This window comes from Bactrocera neohumeralis, chromosome 4 (genome assembly GCF_024586455.1).
Source record: "Bactrocera neohumeralis isolate Rockhampton chromosome 4, APGP_CSIRO_Bneo_wtdbg2-racon-allhic-juicebox.fasta_v2, whole genome shotgun sequence".
NCBI lineage: Eukaryota > Metazoa > Arthropoda > Insecta > Diptera > Tephritidae > Bactrocera > Bactrocera neohumeralis.
The window spans coordinates 89,783,788-89,805,991 of NC_065921.1; the positions used below are offsets into that span (position 1 = coordinate 89,783,788).

Consider the following 22,204-nt stretch of genomic DNA (forward strand, 5'->3'; position numbering starts at 1 on the left):
ATATTCAAAATAAGCCTATTTCTATATACGCAAATGCATGTACTCGATAGAAAAAAAATTAAAAACGTACAACATTCTGCTGTAAAGAACAAAGAAACACGGGAAACTCGGCGCGATTCTCCTTGTGGAAAAACCAAGTTTAACAAAAGTTGCTTCGTGTGATAAGGCTAATAAGATATTTAATGTTAAATAAAATCCATATTTTTGTCAATATAGTTGTATTTTAATAATGAAAAGTTCTCATTTTATATTAGGTATCTTACTCATGACATACTCACATACATATATTGAGGAGTGCAATCAGACGTTATTGATAAGAAATATCATATTTGAATTTCGAAAAATATTTGAAACAAATTTTCACTTTCAATTGTGATTATACAATATAAATGAGAACTACGACTTCTCATGATCGGATCCGAACTAGTGAGTTCCTTCTTCTTTTTGCAGGATACCATTAAGGCATCTTTCATAAAAAGAAAGTTGATCAAAAGCATTGAGCAAAGGGTTAATTAATCATTTTATTATGTATAGAAGGGAGAGGAGTATTTGGACTCCATTTTCAAAGGATTGTTGTAACATATCAATTATTCGTGAAATTTACAGTTTTATCTGTTAACTTCTTCGAGAAAATTTAATTTTCTTTTTAAATTGTCCGTCTAAACAGCCATTTCTTCTTGGCATTTTAATGTACACATTTAGTATATTTAAGCCTATTTCTCTTGCATGTCTCTCGATATGTGAAAAAATTAGTAAACTCTGTGCAACATTCTGCTGTAAAGAACAAAGAAATATTAACTATTCGATTGTGGAAAAAAGTTTATTGTTATTTGCTAATTGCTATTTAATATTAATTTATTTTTGTCGATGAAATGCTTTTAAGTATTGGGATCTAAAGTTAAAAATTAATATACATATGCATGTATCTTACTCATGAATGTACATATATGTACATTCATGCAGTAAATTGGTAAATATTTATGCATATTCGTATTTACCGTAAAGCAGTACAAAGTGAAAATATTTCATTGAATTATGATGTGAAATATTAAAAAAGATGCTCATAATATACATACACATGTGTGTATATGTATGCAATGACATCAAATACAAACTTCACACCTTGATCTTTGCGATCACTTTGAACTCGCAGCAATTAAAAACATTACACAGCGATTTGTTTACTTTCAAACATGTGTGTATATGTGCATACATGTGTATGCATGTATACAATACCTGCTCCCTCGACAGTCCAATCACACACAACATAGTATGCATTAAAGTATGAGAATGTGGATATTGTCGTATCACAACTGCTAAACTTTTTAATGCCTTATTAATGCGGCCACATAAAGTAACGAATCCAACCGCTTCCAGTTTGATCGCTCTTTTATTGCTGTTTCAGAAAACAAACGAACGCTTCTGTCTCACGAACTGCAATCAAATTTTACGCAGACAATTTTCTATGCTTTTTTATGGGACGAGAACTTACGCTATATAATATACTCGTATACGACGTTCGGTCTTTCTGTGTGGTACAAAACTACAAACTATTCGAGGTGTCGAGCGATCTGTACGCATCTTATGGGGGTCACTACTTGTTTACTTGGAGCGTTCGCTGCTGGTAATGCAATGCTTCCGTTCTTCCTGCTGCAGCTGATGCTGATGACGAGAACTTCTTTTGATGTTATGAAGCAGTTCGGTGTGCATTTTATTTTTATTTTTGTGTTTATTACTTTATTTTATGGTTGCTGCTGAAGCATGAAGTCGCCCGAATAGAGCACGCCACCAGGTTCGAAAACGATCGTCGACACCTCCAAATAACATTGGTAGGACTGACTGAAATTTCGGTAATGTTGTTGTTTTCTTTTCATGTTTTTATTTTGTTTAGTCTACAGGTACATACATACTGTTGCCAACAATACTAATTTTACATACAGATATACATATGTATACCTACATAAGAAATTCTTACATAATTACATACGGTACATAAATTAATATAAAGGAAATTATTTATGAGCACATACGTAAGTATGAATGTAAGAGTATGTATTCTTACTTTTATTAAATATGAGTTGTGCACATTTGTACATACACACATATAATACAAGTGAAGTTTGTTTACGAATTTGTGTGCTTGTGCAAAGGAAAATGAGGCGCATTCGACTGAATTGAGAAAGTTCAAACTGCTATACGTGTATGTGTGCGTATTATTTAATAAACAATTTTATGGAAGCGAAACCATAAACTTTGTTAGCAATTTCCCTTCGTATTCGGGCTTAATTAACATCCCACAAACACAGCGGCGCAAGGAGAACTGTGCGTGCGCGATCGTAAAATGCTGTGGCAGCAAATAGAAGTTCATTCCACCCATTCAACTGCAAAGTTCTGTAGCGGAAAGCCACTTTCTAAGCGTCAATTTAAGAGTTTACGACTTTTTTATTAGCCTTTCTCATGAGCGTTTTGTGTTGCGAGCTCCTGATAACAATGCGATGAAAATGAAAAGGACGAAAACCAAAGGACGCCGTGACGGTCACGCTTGCATTCTAGACTAGTAAAGTGTACGGCTGGGGGTTGCACAAGGCAGAGAGCTAAGCTGGATGATAAAACTAGGTAAGGTTTTTAAAAGTAGTAAATGAACGGATTTGGTAGTATGAGTAGCAGAAGTGTATGGTATAAGTAAAGTAGAAAATTTATGCGCTCTAGCAGTTTGATTTGTTGTGCAAGTAAGGTGTGAAACGCACGACCGCATGTGGAAGTGGATTTTTATGACAAACTCGTGGAGAAAGCGCAAGAAGTAGTAATTTCATCAAAGTTGAAGATTGTTATGATTAAACACACATACATATGTACATGTTTTAATCCTGCGCGATAATGTTCATCAGCCCTAAAGCCGATAATGATGTTCGCATTTACGAGCATCGACGACTGCTCGCTGTTTTACGACCGTTCATTCAAACGACCCAACCGCACAGCCGCGTCATAGTGACGTTGCGCAGAGTAATTCGGATTTTATAGTTTTTGTACACCCCTTAACCTTGCGTTATGCGCCGACATGGTGTGGCATGTAATAAGGACATATCCTTGCTGTTGGCGCAGTTATGGGGGATAGTAATAAGACATACATACATATATTCCTACCCCGTCGAAAATTTCCGAGCGCTCATAATACGAAACTACCAACTATTCATGGTTGACGAATTTTCAGGCTTCTGAGCAACACAACTCAGAGATTGTACATTGTACTAGCCCCTCAAGCGGCAACGACATGTAAGTTGCAAAAGTTTTACTACATACTGTGCGAGTTTCAAATTATTTCTCTAATTTGTTTAGCAAAATATTAAATCAATCAATATTCTAATTAAAAGAGTCAAAGCGGTGGTCTACTTGAACCTTGCTACATAACAACAAGAACATAAATGTATCTTGTTTGTGTATTTCATAATTTTACTACCGGGTACACCAGCACAAACCTACATACATACATATGTACATATGTATTAGAAAACACTCGGCCAATGTATGTATGTATGTATGTACGCATGACGGTACATAAACACAATTCTAAATAATGAGGCAGAGAAAGCATAAACATTTTAGCGAGGGGTGGTAATTGTCAGCCAACTTAATCGGAATACTACCAACCAGCTTTATCTTGGCACTCTACCGTTCAGTTGTCCGTCACATAAGCAGTCGGTATGTGTTTACGAATCCTTCAGCACGTCGCTGCCGACGCAGCCATTTCTGCTCGACGACGATTTTGCAGCTCTCCTCGACATTTATTGATGCCATAAAGTTAAAGATTTATGGTACGACCGCCCGCCAAACCAAAGAAGTGCCTTTTGTTATTGTTACGATAGTGTTCCGAGGGGGTTTCCTATTGACTACCCCTAAAGTTGTTTCCTTTTCACCCGATTCACATACACTGTCACATAAATATGTAGATATTCTAAAAACCTTCAAACACACATACAAACAGTTTTGCGATATGCAAATGCTCGGTGCTACATGCATACATACTTATGTAGATATCTAAACACTTCCTTTATACTACGCTTGTACGCAATTTACCTTTTGGAATACATGTACAAAGAAATGTAGCCTATTCACAGGGGCAAACGTCCAGAGCAGTGAAGATCACGGGTCGAAATACCTAACTTCTCGGATATTAGTCATTTCCTAGATATTAGTCACATTGCAATTATTGTCGCTGCCACCTGGAAAGTTCATTTTTTACCTTACCACAACTTCACCACCCTAATATGCCATGTCTGAATAATTACATCCAAAAGCGAACGCTTTACAACAGCTGTTGGATTAGACATACATATGTATGTTGTGGAACGTATTGAGCAACCAAAATATTTGAGAAGGTGCATAGAAATAATCAAAAATGACTCTCTGTTGTCGGATTTGTTTTGAAGAAAATCCTAAGAATTTTTCTCTCTACGAATGTATGAGGAAAAAATATTTACCTAGTGTTATTTTTAACATCAGTGGAGTAAAAGTACATTATAAAATTTGCTATTAATTCAGAATGGTCGTATTTTAAAATATACTATGTATGTACGTACTTTCCACAGGTTTCAAAAAAGTTTGAGCCAGAGGCACACATTTGCCGACGCTGCGCTGCATCGATATTGGTTGCGGAAAAGATTATATTGCGATGCCAAGAATCAGAAGAATTTGTCCAGTTTCGTCGTTTAAAGGAAAGTTGCTTATCAAGACAATCTCCAACTCCGAAGACAGAAAGCTCTAACGTAGAAAGCTATGGAAAATACCAGCCTGCTTCCGCTTGTAGTGATTTGGAAGAATCAATACCATTGGAACCAAATGGTGAGCATTTGTTACAATCTGTCAAGCAACTTCATATGATAAAAAATGAAAATCCCAACAATTCTGAATGTCTTGGAGACCACGAAAGTCAGTTCTCAGATAATTACGAACCAGCAGAAAAACGTTTAAAGAGTAAAAAAGTTACACCAGTGTCCAGCTTTGATTGCGATCGATGTAACTTTACTACCAAGATAGGTAAACGTTTTATAGAACACAAACAAATTGAGCATGGGGTGTACGATCCAAATATCTATACATGTACTATTTGTTCTGAAAGCTTTTCTTGGAAACCAACACTGTATAGACATATAGAGATAGACCACAAAATACTACCTGCAGATAAAAAACATTTATGTAATGAATGCGGTCGTGCTTATATGCGGGAAGTCCACTTGTTAGAACATATAAAGCAGCGGCATGGACCTCGTAGTTTCAAATGTCCTGATCCACTATGTGAGCAATCTTTCACTCGAACGTTTACTCTTAGACGTCATTTCATCACTACACACACGGAACAAACAAGCTCACGTTATCATTGTGTAGATTGTAACAAATACTTTAAGGTTTATGATCAATGGAAATACCATAATGAAGTTATTCACAAAAATGAAATTGTATATTGTCCACATTGTGGCTATCCTTTTCGTTTCAAAGAAAAGCTAGATGAACATATTTTAAAGGATAAATGCAAACGTAGTGTTGTGCCATGCTCCTATTGCCAAAGACGCTTCACAACAAAATGTGGATTGAGAGAGCACGTGCGGAATATACATAACATCTACTAGTTAAATACTTGTATTGATTGCTTGGAAGCACCGAAAAAAAATAGCCATAATTTCTTTGCTTTATATCAAACCATTAATATTTGGCTTTATACCCAAAAATAATAATAACCAACTGTGAAAAAGGGGCTCACTAATTTGAATATATGTAAGCCCTTGTACTGAAAGTTGCCACTTTTTAAGGTTCTCTCATGATTTAAAACGATCAACTTTTATCCACGCGCAGAAAAAATTTCAAACTGGGAACAATTTTACGAAAGGCTTAAGCAAAACAAAACTGAAGAACAACTGTAAAGGGAAAAACACCAAAATAAATATGCAGCCAAATAAGATGCAGCAACAATTTCTTCTTCACAAGAATATACATCTGCATAATTAAAGCCAAAAAGTTAGAGAACCTTTAACTAAGTACCTACAAATAAATAATGAGATTGTAAAAGAGTTAATGCGAATACAAGAGACCTACCCACAATATACTAAGTAAATGGAGCAGGCAGCATAACAAAAAATATATAACCACATACAAACATACATAGGTATAAACATACACCATATGCTCTTATACAATCAACAAATCGAAAGCCATAAGCCAAATGTTAATGTTCTTTAATTAAATTATGAAAGAAGTGACGTAGCAGACTGCTACAATGGCGTTTATTATTTATACAGCCAGGCTGAAAGCGGTTGCCTTTTATCGCAGAATTTGTGAACATAAATAGTGGACCTCAACCGGAACAGTATCGCTCAATGAGTATTGAGAATGCTTGTTTGCTATTTTAGTGCATGTAAATTTCGTTGCAAAATTAATTATCAGTTAAGACAGACATAGTAAATGAACTTTAGTTTGGTTTTATTTTAAAGGCCATTTGGAGCCTAAGAAGTAAAAGGAACACGGTGTTATGTAGCAACCAAATAAAAAGGAACTACATTTTTGAAAGCTTAGCTGCTTTTATGGAATTAAATTATTTATAGAATTATTATTATTTATTAAGAAGAAACAAAGTGAAACATTTTCGAGACATATACTATGGCATCGCTTCGATTGATAAATCGGTACGTTTGTATTGACATATTTCAAATCTTGATGATTAATAAAGCTTATCTTTTAGGTTAATAATACGTGGATTCATATCTCTGTCTTTGTTGCTGGTTTTCTTCAACGAATTTATAGTTTATTACATCAACCAGACCACATGGCAACAAATTTATTGTAAACACGGTAATTAATACAATTCATTAATATTTATAACTTTTTGCTAATTACTTTTATTTAGATAACTGTACAAGAATATTGTTTGTAGCGGATCCACAATTAATTGGCAATTCTTACGAGAAGGGGTTTTGGAGCCCTATTTCGCGTTACGATGCAGATAGGTAAAAATACAATTTTTGTACCAATATGGTTGAAATCATTTTATTATAAGGTTTTTATGTGTTCACCATGTGAAAATAAATCATTAATCATTATAAGTTTTAAAAAATAAATTCTACTTTAATTTTTTCGCCCCAGATATTTGAAAAAGACTTTTGAGCGAACACTAGACTTTACACAGCCACATATTATTTGCTTTCTTGGCGATCTCTTAGATGAGGGAAGCATTGCAAACCAACAAGACTTTGATAGCTACGTCAAACGATTCAATCGAATTTACAATACGAACACAAACATAAAAGTAAGTTACCCGCATTTCAGGTTGAGCTACATTCAAAATTTAACATGTAAATATATATATGTATGTATGAATGTATATAGTTCAAATTAATCTCTCCATATGCGCAGCGGATTCATGTACCGGGAGATAACGACATTGGCGGTGAGGATGGAGAATATATTTCAAATTCAAATGTGCGCCGCTTCGAAGAGTCTTTCCAAAGTGAAGATCTCTTTGACTACGAAAATATGTTACGGTTTTTTAAAATAAATCGGATGATGCTCGACTTTTCGAATCCAGACCGTGAACACAATGCACAACGCTTACGTGTAGGTATTTCGCATGCCCCAATTCTCATTGGTGGTGGACCACTTTTGCGTTCGGTACTTAGTGAATTGGATCCTCATGTTATATTCTCTGGCCACTGGCATGAATCTAGAATATTCATACATCCATCAACGCACGTAGTAAATTTTTATGAGTCGACAGTGCGACATTTCGATTTGCGCTCTCTAAAAGAGAAGGAGCATCAGTATCTGGAGATTATGGTACCTACAGCTTCGTACCGCATGGGGAAAATGAAGATGGGTCTTGGGTACGCGGTGTTAGGTGAGTTAATTATGATTATTCGATTTGATAAATATTAATAGTATACTTTCATACTAATATATGCGTTACTTTGCAGAAAACTATCAACTTAGCTACACAGTACTCTGGCTGCCCAACCGATTCATTTATCTGTTTTTATATTTATTTTGGCTGCTTCTATCAATTTGTGGTTTCATTGTGTTCAGAATGATGACGCGATGCCCATTTCGCGTAGCTAAGCGTCAATCATTATACAACCGTACTTTAAACATGTCTTAATTTTAGATATAACATATATGTATATAAAATGTAAAATTAATTAACTTAAAATCCATATTCTGTAAAGGTTGAAACCTATAAATAATATTAAATATTAAAAGTGTAATCAGTATCTGTTGAATTTATATTGTTATTAAGTAAAATATTAAAGAGTAACTCATATACGTTTAATAACGATTTGGATAACTCTTTTTTTGCTAAGCGTATACTCAGAAAATTTAAATTTCATTATATTTACAAAAATAAAAGGAATTCTTATCAAAATAATTATTATATACATATTTGTTGATTCATCTGTATTCGCATTATGACATTATTAGCTATACCCATGTAACTCCAATACAATTATCGTAGATATGTGAATATGTATATTGTGTTACTGCGAATTCAGCTACTTACGGATTTCACAACTGCACATCGTACAGTAAATATGTACATGTCAAACGATATTTTTTACTCGTAAGAAATCCGAGCGTGGGCGAACATCGTAAATCACGTAAAGTTTAGTCGATCGAAAGGTTGTGTAGGGGCGGCAGAACAGAACACGCTTAGTCGTTAATGTCAGATAATTGTAAAAAATTCAGCAACGGAGATTACAAAGCCCATACATACTTACATACGTATAAGTGTTTGGAGATTATTTCATAAAAATAACACGTTTGTGCGACAAATAATTTTGCGAGCAATGTAGTTTCATTTCAAATTGCTTGAACAAAGCCCTAAAATTTCGTTATCTTATAAATGCAAGATATTCTCATATTAATTAACTTGAAGAGCCGCTTACAATTGTTAATAAAGAGATTAAAAAACGACCTCAACGTATACATACATATCCAAAAACAAAACTCGATGTAAAAAAAAAACTTGAAAAGTAACAGTTGGTTTTTGTGTTTATAGGAAGTACATACATATGTATATGTATGTATTTTTTTAAGCATATACAGTTACTGCGAAATAAGTGTAAAACATATTCATCAAGTAAGTTATTTTAAACATTCGACATTCGTATGTATTGTTTTAATTTTAAAAACAATAAAAAACGAATACATTCTATAATCATATTTTTAAAAATTCGACACAACACACACTTTCATTTAGGTAATTTTATTTACAGTCTGAAAATTTTCAGTATTTTCGTAAAAAAAAAAATTTTTGAATTTTGTATTTTATGTTTTATTTTATTATGCAAACGGTTACAGAAGACAATTTGTAAATAATGTTCAACTTATTTATAATAATATTAAGTTTCTGTTATAAAGGCATTTTTATTGATTAGAATGTTTTGGGAACTAAAAAAGTTGAATTTACTTCCATGAGAATAGAAGTATTTTTATTTATTTTTTCTACACAAACTGCAAATTTAGCCATAAATAAAAAATATTGATTATTGTCACGTGTTATTAACTCATATATAAACGTTTATATAAATACGTACATTCGTTTCGTGGTTTTCCAGCTGTTATTTTTATATATACATAGTGCATTCGCATATATACATACATACATACATATGTTGTATGATTATAAATACATACATATGTACAAGGTATGAAAATTGAAGAACTTCTTTCAATTACGTTTGTATTATTTTTTATTTCCTTTGCAGTAACGGATATATTATACTTGGGTAGCACATACATATGTACGTATAAATGTTTCTGAGTTAAAATTCTGATTGCTAACTCGAAATAATTTTTTATCAAAACAAAAAGGATACTTCAAATACTTAATTTTTTAAAATATTATCCATTTGCGATTAGTAGTTTTGACTAAACATAAAATTATATACATAAGTACGGGTATTTACATACAAACGACTTCAAATGTACACATGTACATATGTATGTATGTACATATGTATATGAATGCAAATATGAATTTCCAGATAAGTTAGAGATAGGTGTTTATATTTCTATAGGTCTAGCAAATACTCGCTACCGACACTCTTAATCTTATGAAAATTATATTATTGAATAAAACCAACAATACCATATACATACATACATATATGATCTAATCTTTATGATCGACTTTGTTTATAAGCTTATAGCACACAGGCATTCGTGTAGTAAGTACTAATAAAACAATTTATATAACTAACGGGACAATTTTGAATATCTCCGTAAACTAAAATAACAGCATTAGTACAGCTTTACACGCACACTTATTTTTATTAATTTATTACATTTTATTTCCAATAATTCAGAGCCAGCGGAATACAACAAACATAATACATACATATGTATGTGCGTATTTTTAGTACGTATGTATGTAAGTACGTGCAAATATCATTTAGACTTAAACTATTCTAGGAACTCATCATCACTAGTTTCACACTTGGGCGTCATGAGTCGGTTTAGTATGGCAAATACCATTCACGTTTTCTCCCGAGCTTAGAAAAACGATATACATATGTATATATTTTAAAAGCTTGCTAAAAACGCTCGTCAGCAGGAACACTGCGTAATGCTCTGTTCGTCGTGGCATTCGTTTTCCTACAGTCATTTAAGTGTGTTTGGTTGTTCGCATATTCCTACTGATGAATGTGCGCATGTATTGGGCCCTGTGGCACAATATACAAAATTTGTTTCAAAACATCTAGTGGAGTCGTTGGCACTGGTCTTGCAGGTTGCGTCCACTGTTGTTTTGTTTAGTTGCTCGAACTCATGTACGAAATGTACGTACGCGAGTAGGTGTACAAGTACGAACCAGTTGCCGGGTTGTTTTTGATCGTGACATTGTCATAAAGTGCTAAATAGGGCCTTAAGTGAACGAGATTTTTACGCTTGTGCATTCGTTTTAATATTTACCTATCGAGAAGTTATACAACATATGATCACATACATATCAAGTGAGTGATAGCATTGCCTATTTGCGCGAATATGTGTTAATATCTCTGTAAATTCCCATCTTACATCTCTTTAATTGATAAAAGTGATATACTCTTTGACCCCGGCATAAATTTTGCCGCCACTGTATCTAAAATAATGTTATGTACATATAATAGGACAAATTTAGAAAATTATATGTTATTTGATTTGTTTTTCTTTCTCCACTTTTTGTCATTGGCCACTTGCAGATACAATGATCGCGTGCTTGTCAGATGCGTTTTCCTGTTGATTTTGTTTGCCGTCACACATATTTATTTATAATACTTACAGTATAGGAAAAAACATCTGCAACCAGTTTCTTACGGTTCGATTGATAAATGAGGTTAAATTTTTACATATGCCTATAAATTAATATTATATTTTGTTATATTTTAAAAATTCAAATCTATTATATACTATGTACATATGTACATAACTGATTTATAAAAGATCTGAAGTAAATTTTCAAAATTTCCAATCAAAAAATATGTTTTAAAAAATACATATGTAAGCATATACATACATACATATGTAACGCATTTCAAATTATATCTTGCATCATTGTGTATATGTATGTACATATGTATGTATGTACATAAGTAAGATTGTATTAGGTTTTGCATATTGACTGCAGGTAAACTCCACACTTTTGTTTCAACAAGTCCCCTACAGTTTCCATTCTCACCTTACAAACTTACTTCTCTTACAAAACAGGCTCATTATGAGAAAAACGAGTGTTACTTCTTGGCTGCAACGACCTTTAATTTATTTCGCTTTCTTATGTCCTCAAGTGACCTATGATGCGTTCATATATTTTAGCCTCAAGACTTGGAGAAAGTCAAAGTTGGTGTACTCTGTACGTATTTCAGATCTTTAGTAATGAAAGACGCTTCCCAATCGAAACATTAACCAAATGAATTGATGAGTGGATTTCCACTCCACAAACCTAACTGAATTTAAATATTTGAGTTTCCGATTCACTCGCTCCCCACATTAAGCTACCGCAATAATTTCATTGAAAACATTAAGTTTCCGGCAAACGAGCCTTTTTCATGGCGACAGAGATGATTTAAAACTCATCATAAGATAACATCAACGTACACATCTCAAATGTGAGGAGAAGCTCGGCTAAGTACATTTCATAGGTGTAAGAATGAATGATATCTACATAAGTACATATGTATATGTGTGTATGAATATAGATATATCAAATTATCAGGCGTGGCTCAAGTTGTAGCATCCTAATACAAGTGCGATTAGAATATTTACATATTTTAAATTAATTGCAAAGTAATATACCACAATGAAAACGCGATTTATGCAATTTTGCTGAAAACAAACCAATAAAAAACAAAATAAAGTAATTAATTTATATAGACATATTTCGCATCCTTTTTCGAGTAATCAGCTTAATATTGGGTAGTCGAAAAAGTCTTTTTGTATTTTTCGTATATCTCCAGTGCTACCAATCACATTGTGTCGCACCATATGTATATAGCATTGGAAAGGTAAGATTTTAATTTAACCAAAAAATTAAATTCGGGGAACTTTTCAGTTACAGCTGTTCAAAAATTAGTGAAAATAATGAAGAAAATCGCTATATTTTGAAATTTTTGTATAAAAAAGGGAAGAATGTCACGTAAGCCACCAATGACGGAATAATGGCTCTAGCGGAAAATGGCAAAAAGTGGTCGACTAAAATGTTACATATTTGTTTATTTATTTATTAGTATAAAATGGAAAACTATGTTTTTTTAGTACCTGCTTTTCTTAGGGACGTTTCCTCAATGTCAGGTTAGCAGTTAAGTTCTGGATAAAAAAAAGTTTCTATACCAAAAGAAGGAGTCTTGGTTAAGCCAAACAGAACTTAACTGACAGATGGCTGCTAAGCAGACAATGAAAAAACAGCCCTTAAGCTCTCTTCGTAGATCTAGGTCTGAATACTTTTCAATACTCAGATCGAACATACATACATACATAAGTATGCGTGTACTTAGATATAAAATAAACGTAAACAAAGTTCTGCGTGTTAAGTTCTCAAATACCAATACCTAAATTCTCCACTTACAATACAGCGTATGGGTAATTTGCTGTGTGAACACTTTATGAACATGACCTCAGAATTAATAATTTTTGCAAATACAACACGAGTATGGGTGTAATTAACATTGTATTATATATCTTGGTTACTTATAACATCTACATTTTTAATATTCTTTTATTATATGAATTATGTTAGCGCCCTGCTACATTCCAAGTCGATTACTCGCAAATTACTTTCCATGAATTTAAGGAACGGAATCCGTTATGAAACGGTCATTATTTGCATTTATAAATGGCCTTAATAAAACGCTCCCTAAAAAGAAGTAATGAATAATTAAAAGTCGGACACTTGGAGAAAAACGTATCAACGTTCTTATGTACATATGTACATATGTATGTATGTATGTACGTATGGATGTGCATATATACAGATATGTATTTGCAATTAACAATGTTCGCAAATGACTTCATATACCATATTATATATATGTACATACATACATACATACATATAAGGAATGTTGAATTAGCAATTTTTTATTGCTCAAGTACATATGTATGTATAGAATGTACGTAACATGGTTTTTGTTATAATTATTTTACTAAATATACTAATATGTAGTATCCGTATGTGTATGGCATAACGGTTTGAAATACTTTTGTGATGGTGTTTCCATGCTCAACAGGCAACCTTGAACTAGCACTTTTCGGGCGTTCGGTTCTGTGGCATCCAGACTGCCTTGTTGCTGTTGTGCCAATTGTTGCCTATCACCCACTTTAAATTCCATTGTTTGCCCCAAATGTTTATTTTGAAATTAAAGAAATTAGTTCAGCTGCGAATGCTCACTCATACAATATAAAAGCATATGATTTAAGGCTTGCATGTTTAACAATAATTATACAAACCGAGACGCAAAACAATGAACTTCATGTAGGTGTATGTATGTAGTATTTACATCTTTTAATCACGTTTTACTAAGAATATTGCATTAATTAAACTAAGGGCACTGGTAGGATTGTCAGTTTTTTACACACCCATACATATGCATGTCATGAATGAGTAAAAAATTTTAAACATGTATGTACATATGTATGTATTCAGATAACTAAAGGAGTGTCCTGCGGTTAAAATTTACAAGTAAAGGCAGCAGTTAGTGTGCTAATTTATTGTAATTGTGTAATTTATAAATATGTCATTGGCGGGTTATTTACGATATACAGCCTCATAAATACAAATAAAAACCAGAAAAATCCTTAACTTCGGTTGCGCCGAAGCTGTATTATCTTTCACATACATACATATAAAAAAGTTTGAATACAAGAACTTAATTTTCAAAACAATTTTTTTTTTTAATATTTCAATTCGCAATACAATTACATATCTACCTATCCAAGAAATTGCTTTGTCATCACTATCTCACGTAACTACAAAATCACCGTTAGATCTACTTTTTGTTTTTGCCTCGCTCGTGCTGTACAGGGTTTGTCCAGAAAGTAATAGGACTGAGTCGATTTAAAAAAATTCATTGAACCTACATATCTGCATCCATGCAGCGCTGCCAGCGCGATTTCCAAGCATTGAAGGCGTCATGGAAGGCATTCTCTGGAATAGCCTTGAGAGCCGAGATGTCTTGTCGGACCCGATTGCCCTTTCGTTTGAGTCTCTTGCTCCGTTACAATACATCTGGGCAATTAAACGAATACTTAGTCGACGGTCTGAGTTCAAAAGCACTTTGCGCACACGAGTCACATTGTCGCAATCTCAAACACACCATTTCTTGCTAAAGCAACATCGTAGCGGCAGAAGAAAATCAGTCCTATTACTTTCCGGACAAACCCTGTAATAACTAAAGAATACTACTGAAATAAATCGCGAATTTTCTGTTGTATTCTGCGAAGTTGTGCCTCTTTATCTGGAATACAGTGAATTTAATCAGTTGTATTGTATGAAATGTGTCACATTTGATGAAATAAATATGATGATCACCACGGTGTTATCGGATCCCTTAACTAAAAATTGTGTCTTAATTTCTCTGTTTATCTGGAAAATCAGTCATATTTGAGAGAGACGCTTTTTAAAGAAGATTTTCTATATTATTAATGACGATTTGACTGAACTGTTTTTTGCTTCTCCTGAACATTTGTCATTTTTCGAGTTGTGATACTTTTGTAGTTAGAGTACAATATATGATAGTGATTCGGAGATTGTAGCGGTGCTTTGAACAATCATGCATGACTTATTTTATGAAGATATCTCGTCAAATTAAAAAGTTTTTCATACATGAACTTGACCATGATCATTCAGCTTGTATGGAAGTTAGCATATAGTGATCCAATGTCGGCAGCTTCTTGCAGAGAAAATGTTCTGAACAAAATTTCAGATCGATATCTCGAAAACTGAAAGACTATTTCGCGTATACACAGACAGACGGACATGGCTTAATTGACTAATCATTCTGATCATTTATATCTATATTTTAAAGGGTTTCTGTGATTTCCTTCTGGGTGTTACGATGTGTAAAATGTGCTGACTGGACTTTGTGTGAGGCATAACAGATCTAAGCCTCTCGGTTGCAAAAAACGTGTGCTTAAATATTCTACACACATAATACTTTCGTGCACATGCCCTAATATTATAACAGGAGTGTATAAAACTGGTCAGCAATTACAGTTAGTTGATAAGGTTCTTGAAATTTTCTTGCTGTATATAACTGAATGTCAATAAAAACAATCTCACAGCCATAATTGACATATAACATACTACACAAAAATTAATGAGTTATATTAGCGAAATATTGTTGGTAGTTCATCGAGCACTCACGACAAGATAAGATTTAGAACTTCGTTACTTTATGTAACTCTAAAAACAAAACTCTGCATTTTGAGGAACTATTTGCCAAAGCTGTTATGTATATTTGTGGACATACATATGTATATGTATGTGTATATGTACATATGTAAGTACATAGTATCTTATCGACACTATAGCACTCGAGTCTGCCACTTTTATTGCCCAAAATGATGTTTGTCAGATAGCGTAATTTACGTGCAGATTTATGTATGTACATACATGTCTTTACACAAACACGTGTATGTACATATGTATGTACAAGTAAAAATATACAACTTAGCGCAATTCTCCTGTCAGCTTAGTTAGAGCGATTAATCGCGTCTAAATCCTGTAGAAGATCGGTTCACTTGTTTGCCTGCCGCAGAAAAGGTAGTTTCAAATTCAACGGTTAATTACTCACGACATTCGTTTGACGAAATCAAATACATAAGTATATGTAACTATGTGTTTATATTATATTGGACCATGGTTCACGTTCTATGCACACATACATACACATGTACACATTTATAGTCACGTTTTATATTCAATTTGGTTGTGTTGTGTTTTATTTTTGATCATGCGAAGCCAACTTCAAAAATAACGGTATTTTCGTAAGAAAAATAGAAAATGAGAAGCTCCAAAAATATACGTTGATTACGAGTATATTGGAGTTTTTCTTCTTGTGCAAAAAGATATAATTACGACGGATAAGTTTCTTTAAGGGGCTATACCAGTGCAATCCATGAAAAATTAGGCGATTTTCGTGAATTTTTTATAAGAAAGTATTCGTTCGGATGTTTCGAAGATCTTTGGACATAATAAGCTATATTTTAAGATTTTTTTTTTAATATTGAAAAATAACGGAGTTACATATGTGCTGTGTTCGGAGGTGCGAAAAAAAAAGTTCTCCAACTGCTGAAGGTATTTCCTATATAATGACCTACGATTTTTGAAAAATATCAAAAATTAACAAAATGGCGTAGTTCTGAAAAAAATTCGTTTTTTAGGTAAAAAAAACGGTCGTTTTTTAATGCCCAATTGACAATTTTCAACCAATCAAAAATATCGTAGGTCATTGTATAGTAAATATTATATATTCAAGAATACTCAGTTTCAATTTGAAGTCAATCGGTCGGCCGATTTCACTGGATATTTTTCAAAATATAAACTATCGAAAAAGCAAAAAAAAATATCGATTTTTTGAAAGTTTCACACTGATATAGCCCCTTAAGGAAAAGAAATACACAGATATTTGGGCAATGAAATAGTTAAGTTTCAGAGTAAATTAAGTCTATTTAAGGCTCAGTTACAACCAACTATCATCAGAGTTTTGGAAAGACGGTAAAAAAAATAATGAGACGTTAATTTTCAAATTTATTGTTTGCATTTTTATATTTACTGAAGGGCTTAAAACTACTACAACAATAATAAAACGGAAATATTAAAAAAAAAACTAATAAGCAAAATATATTAAAACTGACGAGTATAAGCTTGCGATGTTTAGTATATTATGTATAATTAAGGAAATTATAATCAATAGACGATCAAATCTAAGTAACCTTAATTTCATTGCAGACTTAGCAAAGAAATGGCCAAAATAATTTTATACCTTTTTGTGCTCTGTGTCGTGTTGATGCACCAATCACGTGCCAACCCGATCGGTGGAAAAGCGCTTGTGGCTACTGAGTTTATGGTGTTGCACAACAATGACATGCATGCTCGTTTCGAACAGACGAACGTAAATGGCGGCAACTGTTTGCAAGCGGATGCCGATTCCAATAAATGCTACGGCGGATTCGCGCGAGTTGCACATGAGTAAGTGTGCGAAAGTCTTATTTCCTGTTCTGTTCTTTTTTAGTAACAACATTCGCACATTTTTAAATTGCAGAGTGCGAAAATATCGAGAAGAGGCGAAGAACGGTGGCACACCCGTGATTTATTTGAATGCTGGCGACACATACACCGGCACGCCATGGTTCACTATTTTCAAGGATAATATTAGTGCAGCATTCCTGAATAAATTGCAACCAGATGCAATTGTATGTTAAATCAGTTAGTGTAAAAATTGTATTAAAAATTATTCACTTTGCTGTTCTCATCTTCAGTCACTGGGCAATCATGAGTTTGATGAAAAAATTGAAGGTCTCCTGCCATTCCTGGAAAAAGTTAATTTCCCCGTTTTGACATGCAACTTGGATTTAAGTAAGACGCCCGAACTGAGTGCGGCCAAGAATTTAATGAACTCAACAGTCCTCGAAGTTAACGGTACAAAAGTTGGTCTAATTGGTTATTTGACACCCGATACCAAGTTTTTAATAACACCCAACACCCTTGAATTTAAAGACGAAATTGAATGCATTAAGTAAGTAGCAGATACATACATATATAATGGAATACAAAATCTGTAATCTGACGATGATTTTAGTGAGGAGGCTGCAAAGTTGAAAGCACAAGGTATAAACATATTATTCGCTTTGGGCCATTCAGGTTATCAAACAGACCAGAAGATAGCGGCTAATTGTCCAGAAATTGATTTGGTTATTGGCGGTAAGTTTTTAATATATAAGTAAATAAAATAATTTATATTCCCTTATCTACTGTCTATTATATAATTACATTTTCTATGTGTTCAGGTCATTCACACACATTTTTATATACCGGGAACGCGCCCGATGTGGAACCTATTGAAGGCCCCTATCCGACAATTGTGAAGCAGCAGAGCGGCAAAGAAGTGCCAGTTGTGCAAGCATATGCCTACACAAAATATTTAGGAAAATTGCATTTACAGGTAAATTATCACAAAGTTAAGATTTTTACTTTTGCTTGATACATAAAGAACACAATGATTTTAGTTCGATAAGGACGGAAATCTGATCGAAATTGATGGCACGCCAATTTTGTTGAACGCTGATGTGCCACGAGAAAGCGATATTCTACAATTACTTGATGTGTATCGTCCAAACATTACCGATCTGGAGAACACAATTGTAGGTCATACAAAGGTGCAATTAGATGGTCGTTCGACTGTGTGTCGCAGTGTGGAATGTAATTTGGGCAATTTAGTTGCTGACTCAATGATTTATGCTCGAGTTATCGAAGACCAAGGTGGTGCTTTCTGGACTGATGCACCAATTGCAATCATGAATGGCGGAGGTATGTGGCAAGAAATATTCAAATGGATATAAAATTTATGTTTATTTTCGAAATAGGTATACGTTCCGGAATCGATAAGCGCTCGGATGGTTCAATTACAGAAAATGATGTTATAACTGTTCTGCCGTTTAAGAACAATTTGTATGTGATTAGTATATCTGGAAAACGACTACGCGAAAGCCTCGAATTGTCGGCCAAAAAACGCACTCAAGACTCTAATGGCGGTTTTCTACAATTTTCTGGTTTACATGTCACATACGATTACCGCAATGAGGAGGGTAGTCGGGTTACTTCGGTGGAAGTACGCTGTGGTGAATGTGATATGCCAGATTACGAACCGTTGGACGATTCCAAAACATATAAGATTATATCTACTGCATTCTTGGTAAATGGTGGAGATGAATACAATTTGGTTGAGAATGGTACAGAACCCATATTGATGAAATGGAGTGATGATGAAGCGCTAGTTGAATATTTAAAACATCGTGATTTCATATATCCTGAATTGGAAGGTCGAATTGAGGTTATTGAGTCAAGCACCTCCGGCGCATCGGATGCCAAATCCTTTATAAGCCTAACTCTTGCCAGTTTAGTAATGTTTTTTCTTCGAGCCATCCATTAGATATTTATCTGCTTTATAAACAATCGCCCAAATAATATTTTTTATTGCATTAAACAATGTGCTTTTATTAAATTACAAAAATTTGTATAAATCTTTATGGGGGCACATTTCAGATATTGATTATTAATAGCACAAACGCAATTTTACATTAATTTTGAACTTAAAAATATAGATTACCAAAAACTTTTCGTGCATCTCGTTTTGTATAATAAATAACAAAAAAAAAATATGTTCAAATGAATTTTGTTTTATTAGGGGAGGGGCATAACGACTAATTTTAATCAAGCAAGTAATAATTAAAGCTTCTTTTCGTTCAAAATTTTTAATATTTTAAAAGCGTACAGAGGGATACAGAGCATAAAATACTCCGGAGTATTGTTATACAATGGGTAGTAAATAATTTAAAATTTGTGTAAAATAGGAAAAGAATTATATGTAAGAGGAAACTCCCAAGATAAATAAATACTGATTGATTTTCACGTCATTCAGACCAATTGTAGCATGTGCGCCCCATTTCCTTTTAAACGAGTCTATTTCGAAAATAAATTAAAGTAATATTGAAGTGTTTAGCATATACAATGTATTTGTAAATATTTATTTATTATAAGTTTTTGTTTTGCATATAAAGCTTGGGATAAATATTGATTTTTAAATCACAAAGAAATCGTTCAAAATTTTGCAGATTTTATCAATACTAGTTTTCATTTATACCCAACTGTATCAACTTCAAATTGATTAGACGCTCACTTTCATCCCACAGCCATTTAGCCAAGTGGTCATCTCGAGCAACTGCCGTAGTTTTTTTCGGTTGACAATCAGCAAAATAAGCTCCGCTAACTAATTCCAAGTCGGGATCCAAGGCTGCGTATATTGTAGTTTGTGCTCCATTAGGTGTGGTTTTGAAAAATGGCCATTTCAAAACGGTCGCAATTGGTCTTTATAATAAATATTTAATTGATTTTAGTAAATGTTGAAATAAATATTATATGTACATACCGAAAAACTGCGTTATTAATAATAGTATGATGTCTCGTTAATTCAGATTCAACTACACCGGGATGTAATGAATTTATAGTCACTTTTGTACCCTGTAATCGCTTAGCTAATTCATGTGCAAATAAAATGTTAGCAATTTTACTGTGTGAATAAACTTTTGAAGGGCTGTATGAATGTTCACTAAGAAAATCATTTTTTTTAAAAGGTCCAAATTTATGCGCTAAGCTTGATAGAACTACAATCCGACTGGGTGCTGATTTCTTTAGAATCAATATATATAAACTATGAATAAAATATTTTCACTAATAATTGCACAATAAATACCTTTAGAAGATCAAGAAGCAAATTAGTTAAATAGAAATGTCCTAAGTGGTTAACACCAATCTGCATTTCGAAACCGTCTTCAGTAACCATGCGCGGACAGTGCATAATTCCGGCATTATTTATCAAAATATCCAATCTCGACTCAATTTTTTTAAAGCTAAAAATTTAGTTTCAAATTTAATAGATTAGTCAAGTATGAAATATATTATACATACTTATCAGCAAAATCCTTAATTGATTTTAGGGAAGCCAAATCAAGTTTCATGCCGAAAATGTTTTTGTTACAAGTATCTTTGATGAGTTCTTGCCGTGCCTGAAATACGAAAAATTATATGTACATATGTACTAATAACACGGTATAACAATCAGATTAGTATTGGAGCAAACCAATTGTATTCATCTACGTTTTCTTTTTATTTAAATGATTCTTAATTCTTAATTTTTACCGAAATTCTGTTTTTGAAACCTTGTAGCACCTGCCACATCAGTTTGACCAAAAAGTGTTGTACTTCATTGAAATAAGAATTACACGTATAATATGTATGTCCATTAATTGACCTTGTCATGAACTTACTATAACTAATAATAATATTTTCAATAAGCTTAATTTCGAAATTCGAAGGCAAATATTTCGATTTTGGATTCCAATTTCGAAAAAGGATTATATAGTGTAAAAATATAACAATTAGAATTCAAATGGAAATAATTTGTTGGTTTAATGTTTAATGATAGTAATATTCACCTTTTCACATTTTGCCATGTCACGACAAGCCATATAGATAGTAGCTCCACGCTTAGCGAGCTCACGAGCAGTCTCTTTTCCAATGCCTGTGTTTGCTCCTGTTACAATTACCACTTTCCCCATTGCGGTGGTACTCTTCCGGTATTTGCCTCCTTGCATATATAATCTGTTAAAAATTTGCTGTTGTCATTCATAGTATTAAATAGATCACAATATCGAATACCTGATAAACCAAATCGCACCGGCTGCAAAAAATAACCAAGTATATGGTATTTGCTCCATCATATCTTAATAATATTTGTACGCAATTATCACAATCAGATATAGTAGAAATTTCACAACAGTTTATTCTTATAAAATATGCGAATATGCGTCATAGAATAAGTTTAAATTTTTTTAAATTTAGTTCTTAAAGGAGGTGAACTAAATGAATGATTCTAAATTTTTATTCCAGACATAAAAACGATTGTTAATAGTCAAA

The 22,204-nt window shown here is 33.2% G+C and overlaps 4 protein-coding genes across 6 annotated transcripts; 3 read left to right on the top strand and 1 right to left on the bottom strand.

Moving 5' to 3' along the window:
* The first annotated feature begins 4,359 nt into the window (after nucleotides 1-4,359).
* On the top strand, nucleotides 4,360-5,788 carry LOC126757140 (zinc finger protein 425-like). The gene is made up of 2 exons (XM_050470792.1): nucleotides 4,360-4,510; nucleotides 4,587-5,788. Exons 1-2 carry the CDS (start codon nucleotides 4,397-4,399, stop codon nucleotides 5,622-5,624), a joined length of 1,152 nt encoding a protein of 383 aa, XP_050326749.1. The 5' UTR covers nucleotides 4,360-4,396; the 3' UTR covers nucleotides 5,625-5,788.
* Nucleotides 5,663-8,317, top strand: LOC126757141 (metallophosphoesterase 1). 2 transcript variants are annotated; one of them, XM_050470794.1, is made up of 6 exons: nucleotides 5,663-6,674; nucleotides 6,731-6,840; nucleotides 6,896-6,995; nucleotides 7,132-7,294; nucleotides 7,402-7,882; nucleotides 7,959-8,317. In XM_050470794.1, the coding sequence occupies exons 1-6, from the start codon at nucleotides 6,649-6,651 to the stop codon at nucleotides 8,138-8,140; spliced, it is 1,062 nt and encodes a 353-aa protein (XP_050326751.1). In that variant the 5' UTR covers nucleotides 5,663-6,648; the 3' UTR covers nucleotides 8,141-8,317. The 2 variants fall into 2 exon arrangements, with proteins under 2 accessions (XP_050326751.1, XP_050326750.1); XM_050470793.1 differs by having other exon boundaries at nucleotides 6,575-6,674; nucleotides 7,375-7,882.
* A 380-nt stretch (nucleotides 8,318-8,697) lies between these two features.
* Nucleotides 8,698-19,902, top strand: LOC126757139 (protein 5NUC-like). Of its 2 annotated transcripts, none has more exons than XM_050470790.1 (8): nucleotides 8,698-9,118; nucleotides 17,462-17,701; nucleotides 17,775-17,925; nucleotides 17,992-18,248; nucleotides 18,312-18,433; nucleotides 18,520-18,674; nucleotides 18,739-19,039; nucleotides 19,096-19,902. In XM_050470790.1, the coding sequence occupies exons 2-8, from the start codon at nucleotides 17,475-17,477 to the stop codon at nucleotides 19,659-19,661; spliced, it is 1,779 nt and encodes a 592-aa protein (XP_050326747.1). In that variant the 5' UTR covers nucleotides 8,698-9,118; nucleotides 17,462-17,474; the 3' UTR covers nucleotides 19,662-19,902. The 2 variants fall into 2 exon arrangements, with proteins under 2 accessions (XP_050326747.1, XP_050326746.1); XM_050470789.1 differs by lacking the exon at nucleotides 8,698-9,118 and adding an exon at nucleotides 10,551-10,991.
* A 316-nt stretch (nucleotides 19,903-20,218) lies between these two features.
* LOC126757142 (retinol dehydrogenase 12-like) lies at nucleotides 20,219-22,195 on the bottom strand. Its single transcript, XM_050470795.1, has 6 exons — nucleotides 21,947-22,195; nucleotides 21,724-21,889; nucleotides 21,197-21,294; nucleotides 20,982-21,138; nucleotides 20,658-20,917; nucleotides 20,219-20,596 (listed from the first exon to the last, which is right to left on the bottom strand). Exons 1-6 carry the CDS (start codon nucleotides 22,006-22,008, stop codon nucleotides 20,356-20,358), a joined length of 984 nt encoding a protein of 327 aa, XP_050326752.1. The 5' UTR covers nucleotides 22,009-22,195; the 3' UTR covers nucleotides 20,219-20,355.
* Between the last annotated feature and the right edge of the window lie 9 nt (nucleotides 22,196-22,204).